General features: G+C 56.6%; 1 protein-coding gene across 1 annotated transcript; it reads left to right on the forward strand.

The window, feature by feature from the left end:
• The first annotated feature begins 7,325 nt into the window (after positions 1–7,325).
• Positions 7,326–9,253, forward strand: TMUB1 (transmembrane and ubiquitin like domain containing 1). The gene is made up of 2 exons (XM_032237043.1): positions 7,326–7,697; positions 8,645–9,253. Exons 1-2 carry the CDS (start codon positions 7,351–7,353, stop codon positions 9,003–9,005), a joined length of 708 nt encoding a protein of 235 aa, XP_032092934.1. The 5' UTR covers positions 7,326–7,350; the 3' UTR covers positions 9,006–9,253.
• The last annotated feature ends 345 nt before the right edge of the window (positions 9,254–9,598 follow it).

Consider the following 9,598-nt stretch of genomic DNA (forward strand, 5'->3'; position numbering starts at 1 on the left):
GCGATTAGAAGAAATCGTTAAGGCTGTTAAAGTCCGATTTATCAATAGTGTCCGTAAAGGCGGAGTCTGGGCAGTTGAGATGGTTTCCCTTGGACGATAAAAGATAGTATTGACCAGATGGATGCAGTTAGTTCGTACGTGCAGAGGCCCGACAGATGTAATTATGGATGTAGTTGTAGGTGGAGTGGGTAGGTGGTAATTAAGAAGGCGGTAGGGGTGGTAGAAATGATGAAACCAGCCAAGAACTAGAGGAAGCGCCAGTAATGGCCACTGGAGGGAGTCAGAAGTCCACATATGCTGCCTTTCCGGAGTAATGGTGTCCAATGTAAGATGATCTGGTGGACAATTTTGCCTGACGTGGCCTGACGTGGCCTGACAAGATGTTAAATAGTAGGGGGGATACCCCATGGGATACCCCTGCGGCACCCCATAAGTTAGGGGCCCTCCAGAGAGGGTCCGGCAAGCAGCAGAGAACTCTTCATGCCTGGTGACAGCGCCCCCTGGTGCACTTCAAGTGTCCTGCAGTGTCCTTATAGGGCAGGGATGCCAAACTTGATTTCATTGAGGGTCACATCAGGGTTGTGTTTGAAATCGGTGTGTGTGTGTGTGGGGCGTGTGGCCAGTTTGAGATCACTCACGTGGCCTAAGTGCTCTGCCAGTGAAAACAGAGCTCGCGGGGGTGGGGGGTGGGGATGCCTGTGGCCCTCGGGAGCCCCATATTTGCTGGCAGAGGGTTGCAAGAGGCTGCCACGGCCAAAAATAGAGCTTCCCCCCCAAGCTCTGTTTTTGCTGGCAGAGCCACGGTGGACCAGACCTTCGCTGTTTCCAGGGCGGCCCACATCTAAGCACCCCGTGGGATAGATTTGGCCCCTGGCCTTGAGTTTGACACCCCTGGTATGCGGAAGAGGTACAAAGCACTTCAAATGTCCCGCAGTGTCCTTCTTATAGGGAAGAGGGAGGACGGTGTGTACCACAAAAGCTCCATTAGCCACGGGGTGTGTGTGTCTGTGTGTGTGTTTGTGTGTGGAATTGCCTGCTTTTCCTTCCAACTCTGGCGCAAGATGGTGAGGTTGGGATCCCTTCCTAGGTGCCAGGGGGTTGTTTTTCAGAGGGAACGTATGTCCCTCAACCGAAGGTGAAATCTGCCCAAGTGCGTCTCACCATTCCCCATGCACGATGGTGCCCTGCCCGACTCATGGACAGGGTGGGAGTTCTGCCCCGTGTCTACGTGAGTGGAAGGGATGCTTCCACTCATGCTTCAACACAGGACACGTCAACCGACTCACGTCCCGGCAATAGGACTGTTCAGAAAAGTGGCTCATGGTTTATTTTTTCCCCATCTGGCGTTCTCCAGACAGATAAGTCTGAAAATCCTACGACGCACTTTGGCCTGATAGAAGTTATAATCTCCCTCGCTGGGCAGGGCCTGGTTGATCCAAGAGAGCTTCTCTCACGTTTAACAGAGTTGGAAGGGACCTTGTAGGTCATCTAATCCAACCCCCACCCACCCCCGCCCAAGCAGGAGACCCCACACCATTTTTGACAGTCCAGTCTCTTCCTGAAAGCCTCCAGGGACGAAGCTCCCACAACCTCTGAAGGCAACTGCAGATCCATGGGTTGAGAGTTCCCACTGCCAGGAAATTCTTCCTTATTTCTAGGTTGAATCTCTCCTTGGTCAGTTTCCATCCATTCTCCCTTCTCTGGACCTTCTGGGGCTTTGGAAAACAGCTTGACCCCTTTCTCCTCCCTGTGGCAGCCCCTCAAGTATTGGAAGACTTCTCTCCTCTCTCCCCTGGGCCTCCTCTTCCCAAATCGGTGGAGAGCCGACCTGAAAGGCAGACAGGTGTTGACCAGGGGACTTTGTCTCTCGGGACCCCTTCCAGGTCAGTCCCCGAGACCAGAGGTTTTGTCTTTCCATTCCTTACTTCAGTCCTGTATCGCAGTAGCCCCCAGCGGGGGCCATGTGATTTGGGATTATGTGTCCTGCCAAGCTTGGTACCTGGTAATCCTCAGAATGGAGGGGTGGAGCGCAGGGAAGTTGGCGGAGCTGTGCAGGAACCGTGGCGGAATTGGTTTTTAAGTTTTTAAGGGAGGGGATTCGGAAGCAGGTCATCAGACGGCTCCTTCATTCACTGGAGCATAAAGAGGAGGGGGAGGAGGAGTGTAGGGTCTTGGATGCTCTCTGAGCTTGATGGTTTTCTTGCAGACATTTCGTGACCCAACTAGGTAACATCATCAGTGCTGGAAGGGAGTGGGATTTGCAGGGAGGAGGAGGAGCTCAATCAAAGTAACTTTTAGCTATCCTGAGCATTTGACTTCTTGGTCCAATCTACTTGTGAGGCTGACAGGAAGCATGAAATGTTTCTCCCTCTGCCATTCCTTTGAGCCTCCACAAAGCCTTTTCCCAGACAAAGCCTCTTTTTTCCCAACACAGCCGAAAGCCTTTGAGAGGGAAACATGGGCGCAACCTGCAGAAGGCACCCAACCCAGGGAAGGGGAGGGGGGGGTGGAGGTTTATTGGCATTTGTGTGCCGCCCACCCCCAGGGGACTCTGGAGGGACCCTCGGGCTCTTCCCTGCAAGTATCTTCTGACCATTCTGCGGACCAACATCGTGGTCTGAAAATCCACTGCCGAGGAAGCTGGCTGGTCAGTATCCTCATTGGGGGTTCCAAGAGGGAGCCACACCCCCAAGAAGAGCCCTTCCCACCAGGGTGGGCCATACCTCCACCCCCCAGGAGGTTTTCCGACCCTGCTCCGTGTACTTCAGGAGGTATATGCATACCTCCGATATTAGATATTGCCTCCTTGTCTTCATTCTCTATCCTTGGTTGCATAAAGAGAGGCATAGGATCAAAATCATGTGACGTATTAGGATCACTTAATAAAACTTTGGTAAGGCCACCCCGGGAATCCTGCACCCAGTTTTACCCCAAAAAAGGTGTGGAGGCTTCGGAAGAAGCGCAGAGAAGAGCAAATGAAATTATTAAAGGCCCGGAGACGAAAACGTCTGGAGAACGGCTGCAGGGCTTGGCCAGTCTAGAGAAAAGAAGGGCTGGGGGGGGGGGGGGACGACAGGATAGCAGCCTTCCAGTGTCTGAGGGGCTGCCCCAAAGAACAGGAGGAGCTCCACTTATTTTCCAAAGCACCAGAGTTGAGAAACAACGGATGGAAACTAATCAAGGAGAGAAGCCACCTGTAATTAAGGAGAAGCTTCCTAACAGTAAGGACAATTAGCCAGTGGAACAGCTTGCTACCAGAAGTCGTGGGAGCTCCATCACTGAAGGTCTTTGAGAAAAGACTAGACAGCTACTTTTCTGAAATGCTACAGGGTCACCTGCAGTTGGACTGGATGACCTCCAAGGTCCCTTTCCAGCTGCATTCTGATCGATTCAAGGACCGATGAAGAGCATTAAGGAGCTGATCAAAGCTATGGGAAAGGTGTTGTTATCTGGGGAGAAATCCCAGGCAGGACCAGGATGGAGGCCACCCAGCGTCGCACCAGCAAAGCGATCATGTGCAGGATGCAAATCCCCCCCTCTTAAACTGGACCACATCCCGCAGGGGGTTGCCGTGGCCTTTTCTAATCGCTTCTCATAGGGTTTTTTTGAATAATTTAGCATCCCCCACAGATGTGAGCAGCTGTTTACCCGAGTCAAGACGGTTTACGAAAACACCAGCTCTGCTCTCGACTCCGTCCTCAGGGAGTTGACTCAGAGCCTCCGAGGGGTAATTTCCTAGGTTTTTTTGGGGGGGGGGGAATCCAAGGGGACGATGCTGACATCGACGTCTCTGGCCACCCTCTCAACAATCCTTGGGAGCTGAAGAGGAAGATTCGCCCTTGCACAGCTGATGTTGATTTTCCTACATCGGGGCTCCACCCTCCACACGTTTACAAACCTTCTTACAAACAATTGCAGATCAAAATGGTTGCGTTTGTAGAGTGTAGAGGTGCACAGTTCTCACAATGTTTTTGTGTTCTTATTCTACGTTTTAAATTGCCGTGAGCTGCCCACTCGGGTGTTTGATCTACAAATTCTGTAATAAGAAATCCATCCGAAATGTCCTGTGCAAAATGTGGCTGCTTTCTCATCCCCCGGCACCAAAGACCCGGCACTTCTACGCTCACAGAGACTGGGTGAATAGCAGGAGCTGTGTGAGAGGGATCTCGGCGCCTGAGTGGGCAACCAGCTAGATAGGAGCCAGGCGTGTGCGGCGGCAGCCAAAGAAGCCAATGCGATCTTACGTTGCATTAACAGAGGGATAAAATCAGGATCAAGGGAGGTACTAATACCACCCTATAAAGCCCTAGGAAGACCACACCTAGAGTACCGCATCCAGTTTTGGTCACCACACTATAAAAAAGATGCTGAGACTCTAGAAAGAGCGCAGAGAAGAGCAACCAGGATGATGAGGGGACTGGAGGCTAAAACATAACAATGAACAGTTACAGGAACTGGGCCTGGCTGGTCTAGTGAAGAGAAGGACCAGGGGAGACAAGATATCAGTCTTTCAACACATGAGGCTATTTTCCAAAACACACGGAGGCCAGAGAAGGAAGAATGGATGGAAACTGACCAAGGAGAGATTCAACCTGGAAATAAGGAGAACATTTTCTGACAGGGAGACCAATCAACCCATGGAACAGAAGTTGCCTTCAGAAGTTGCTGGAGCTTCATCACTGGAAGCTTTCAAGGAGAAACTCAGCTGCCCTCTGTCAAAAAATGGTGTGGGGTTTCCTGCTTGGGCAGGGGGTTGGACTAGATGACCTACAAGGTCCCTTCCAACTCGGTTAATCTGCTATCTTGGATCGGCCATGTTTCCCAGTTGCTCTGCTTGGGGTTTGCAGGGAGAATCAGATGTTCTGGAACTGGCATCGTCCTGGTTTCCCCCCTGTAGTTTTTGGGGTTTCTTTCCAGAGAAATCTCCCTAAAGAGCAGCAGGGAATTCCTTCTCTCCTGGGCTTCTCCTTCCCTCCTTCAAGGTCCTTCGTGGATCCGTCTCCCTGCTCCTTTTCGGCTTCAAAGCCACTTCTTGTGCGGCTGTGGAGTTGCAACATCCTCCTCTTGGGCATTGCCTTCCTTGTTAGCACTTGGGGTGTGTATGTGTGGGTGGGGGTCTTTCTGCCAGAGAGCTTGTGCTTGCCGGGGCCGTTGCCTTCTTCTTCGGGGTCTTCATTTCCCGAAGGAAGCCGCCTTAATCTCCACAGCTTCTCGGATGCAGCTGGAGAAAACGCGGTGGTGGACTTGATCTTCTCCGACATTTCTGCGTAATCTCCAGGCACAAGGAAGAGATTTGTCTCCCTTGACAAGAAACAACGGATGGAAACGAATCAAGGAGAGCAGCAACCGACAGAACGAAGGAGAGAACCATTGACCACTGGAACTGCTTGCCACCAGAAGTTGTGGATGCGCCATCACCGGAGGTTTCCAAGAAGAGATAAATGGACAGCCATTTGTTCAGAATGTTATAGGTTCTCCTGCTTGAGCAGGGGGTTGGGCTAGAAGACCTCCAAGGTCCCCTCCAGCTGATTGATGGATGGATGGACTTTTCCCTTCCTTACCTATTTGGGGTCCCAAAGGGATGGGACCTTTCTCTGGCCAAGCGACCAGAGCCAGCAAATGAAGCCATTGTGTAAGGGTCCCCTGCTTGAGCTGGGGGTTGGACTAGAAGACCTCCAAGGTCCCTTCCAACCCTGTTATTTTCTTCTCCTGCAAGGGTCTCTTGAGCTGGGGGGCTTTGGACTAAATGACCTAAATGAAAGTATTCAGATACTTTCCTGCCAGCCTACCAGGAGACCCCAACATCTGCCAGGAACAGTTTTAACCAGGGCCCTTAGCACTCCGAGGAAGCTTGGTGGTTCTCTTACAGCCGTTTCTTACCCAGACTAAGTAACATCACCAGAGCTAGAAAACCACCCAGCTCAGAGAGCACCAAGGACCCTTCAGACCCGCCTTCATTGGCACAGCTTTCACCGTATCAAATGATCACAGAAAGACGGCCTCCAAGGCTCCTTCCATTCACCCATCTCTGTAGGAGGAAGAGCGGAGAATACATTCCTCAGGTTTTCAGAGCTCCTGGCGAAGGAAGCGGATAGTATTGTCTCTAGTATCTTAACTCGTAAAGAGTGATGTGGTGGCCTAGAGGTGGAGCTCTTGCCTCACAATGAGGAGGCTGTGAGTTCAATCCTAAGGAGAGGCAGATATTTCTCTTTCTCTGGGCACAATGAGAATATATCCGCTGAACGAAACTCCACATTGGCGACAGAAAGGGCATCCGGCCATGAAAGACGCTGCTAGCCCCATTCAGTTGCCCAGACTCCACCCCGCAAGAGGAGTCGGAGGAGGAGTCTCATTAGTCTTACTGCAATGCCGATATTAGAGTGCAGATGAACCAGAAGAACAGAGTTGGAAGGGGCCTGGGAGGTCTTCTAGTCCAACCCCCTCCCTCGCCATGGGAGTGGGGCGCAGAATGTTCCAAGGGGTTGGGCCATGGCTGGGGAAGCTCTCTTCCTGACCCCTGCCAGTTGAAACTCTTTCACTGACTGGGTCCATAGGGTGGATGCCACCCACGCTGTGGGTCCAGTGGGACGAAGACGCTCCCGCAGGTCACCCGGCCCAGCGCAAGGGTGTTTCCCGGTGAATTGCACCGCTATGGAGTCCGCATTGAAAGCTTTGGTTTATTCAAGAGGGCGGAACAGACAGGCAGTCCCCGACTTGCAATGGTTCACTTAGAGACCGTTCAGAGTTACGACAGCACCCGGGGTGGGGAGGGGGTACAACCATTGGGGCCTCCCCCTTTTCTGTCTACCCACTCCTTCCCCTCTTCTCACTCTTTTTTCCATTCCCTCTGTTTCTGTCTTTCTTTATTCTCTCTTCTCATTGTCTCTCCTTCCCCCCTTCTCTCCGTCACTTTTTCCTCTTCTCATTCTTTTTTCCATTCTTTTTGTCTTTCTTTATTCTCTCTTCCCATTCTCTCTCCTTCCGTCCTTCCTCCCCCCCCCCCTTTTTCCTCTTATTCTTTTTTCCCATTCTCTTCCCATTCTCTCTCTCTCCTTCCTTCCTCCTTCCCTCCTTCCTTGCTTCATCCATCCTTTCTTCCTCCGCCTCCCTCCCTTCTCTCCCCTGCTCCCCCCCACCATGGGGGAAGGAGGGGGGAGCGGGGCGCGCCCACTTCCGCCTCGGGCCCCCGGAAGCGCGTCAGCCCTCCCGGAAGCGCGTCAGGCCTCCGACTACAGCGCCCGGCGGGCCCCGCGGCCATGGCGCGCGCGTGACGCGGGGCGAGACCCGGAAGCGCGCGCCGCGGGCTCCCCCTGGCGGCGGCGGGCGGGCGGGCGGGCGGGCGGCGGGGCGATGGCGCTGGTGGAGGGCGTCGGGGACGAGGTGACGGCGCTGGCGGCGCTGGTGGCGGCTCTGGGGCTGCTGGGGCTGGCCTGGTTCTCCACGCGGACGGGCGAGCGGGGGGACGGAGCGCTCCCCGCCCCCGCCCGCCGAGACCCCCTCCCCGCCGACCCCCGCCCCGCCCCTCCCCGCCCCAGGGACGGCGGTGGGGGCCGGCAGGAGGAGGAGGGGGAGGGGGAGGAGGGGGAGGAGGAGGAGGAAGGCTCCGGGCCCCCCTTCGTCCTGCGGCTCAAGTTCCTGAACGAGACGGAGCGGCTGGCCAGGGTGCGCCCCAGGGACACGGTGGGCGCCCTCAAGAGGTCAGCCACGGGGGCGGGGGGGATGGGGGAGCCCCCCCCCCAAAGAGAGGACCCCGATTCCGAGGGGGGGGCTTGGGACCCTGAAAGGCAAAGGAGGGAGTTGGGGGGCCTGGGGTGGGGGCGAGGGGAGGGGGAGGGGGGCTGGAACAAGGGGGAGGGGGCAAAGGGTTGAGGAGGGGGCTGGTGGGGGGGGGCATCAGAAGGAAGAGGGGGGGGGTTGGGACCCTGAAAGGCAAAGGAGGCAGTTGGGGGTGGGGGAGGGGGGCTGGAACAAGGGGGAGGGGGCAAAGGGTTGAGGAGGGGGCTGGTGGGGGGGCATCAGAAGGAAGAGGGGGGGGTTGGGACCCTGAAATGCAAAGGAGGCAGTTGGGGGTGGGGGAGGGGGGCTGGAACAAGGGGGAGGGGGCAAAGGGTTGAGGAGGGGGCTGGTGGGGGGGGCATCAGAAGGAAGAGGGGGGGGGTTGGGACCCTGAAAGGCAAAGGAGGGAGTTGGGGGTGGGGGAGGGGGGCTGGAACAAGGGGGAGGGGGCAAAGGGTTGAGGAGGGGGCTGGTGGGGGGGCATCAGAAGGAAGAGGGGGGGGCTTGGGACCCTGAAAGGCAAAGGAGGGAGTTGGGGGGCCTGGGGTGGGGGCGAGGGGGAGGGGGGAGGGGGGCTGGAACAAGGGGGAGGGGGCAAAGGGTTGAGGAGGGGGCTGGTGGGGGGGGCATCAGAAGGAAGAGGGGGGGGGTTGGGACCCTGAAAGGCAAAGGAGGGAGTTGGGGGCCTGGGGTGGGGGCGAGGGGTGGGGGAGGGGGGCTGGAACAAGGGGGAGGGGGCAAAGGGTTGAGGAGAGGGCTGGGGGAACTTGGGGAGGGGGCAGGAGGAGCCTCCTCCTTTGGCGTCCTGGGCCCACTCCAAACGGACCCTCCCGCCTGCCCACCGCTCCTCTCCTTCCTCGCCCACTAGGCTCTACTTCCCGGGCCAGGAGCAGCTGGTCCGCCTCATCTACCAGGGCCAGCTCCTCCGGGACGACGCCCAGACTTTGGCCGCCCTGCACCTGACCAACAACAGCGTGCTCCACTGCCACGTCGCCCAGCACCGGCCGCCCCCAGCCGGCCCCAATGCCGGCCTCCGGACCGATGCCGAAGCGGCCCACGCCGCCCTGAACGTGGGCAGCCTGATGATGCCCCTCCTGGTGCTGATGCTGGCTGCCCTGTGGTACTTCCAGCTGCAGCACCGCCACGTCTTCACAGCCACGGCCACCACCTGCCTGGCCGGCCTGACCCTGGTCTTCAGCTTCGTGGCCTTTGCCGTCTACCGCAGATGACACCGAAGGAGGCCGCTCTGCGCCCAGACTGGGGGACGCCTATTGGGATGCCGGGTGCCGTTGCGGGGACGGGGCTGAGCTCTTGAGTCCCGGTGGGGGCCAGTGGGGCTGAGTCTGGGTGTCTCCTGGCCAGCCTAAGCAGGGGGTTGGACTGGATGACCTCCAAGGTCCCTTCCGACTCTGTTATTCTATTCTATTCCAACCCCTGGTCATTGTTTTTCCATTAAAGCTGTGAAGGAAAAAGGGAACGCACCGTCTCCACGGTGGGTGCCGGGGGTGGTGGTGGTGGTGGCAGAGAGGAGGGGGGGCTTCTCTGCAAAGGGAGGGGGGCTGCTGGCTGGGCCCTACCCCGAACACAAGGGGGCAGAGGTTCACCGCAATGGCTGCTGGTTGGGGGACAGGAGGAGGGGGGATGCTCGCTTGGTGGCCGCTGGAGCATCTTTAGGGGGCGGGGGTCTGCAGTCTCTCCCCCCCCTACCCTTCCCTCTTCCTCCCTCCCCCCCAGATGTTTGGAGACCCTGGCCTTATTTTGGGGTGCACTTTGGTGGGAGGGGAATGCTGGCAAGTCCCCAACTTAGAACAGTCCGTTTAGC

This window comes from Thamnophis elegans, chromosome Z (genome assembly GCF_009769535.1).
Source record: "Thamnophis elegans isolate rThaEle1 chromosome Z, rThaEle1.pri, whole genome shotgun sequence".
Taxonomy (NCBI): domain Eukaryota; kingdom Metazoa; phylum Chordata; class Lepidosauria; order Squamata; family Colubridae; genus Thamnophis; species Thamnophis elegans.

Coding starts and splice junctions, on each gene's coding strand:
- TMUB1 (XM_032237043.1), top strand. CDS start 7,351: ATGGCGCTGGTGGAGGGCGTCGGGGACGAGGTGACGGCGCTGGCGGCG. Junction 7,698..8,644: donor ACGGTGGGCGCCCTCAAGAG/GTCAGCCACGGG, acceptor CTCGCCCACTAG/GCTCTACTTCCCGGGCCAGG.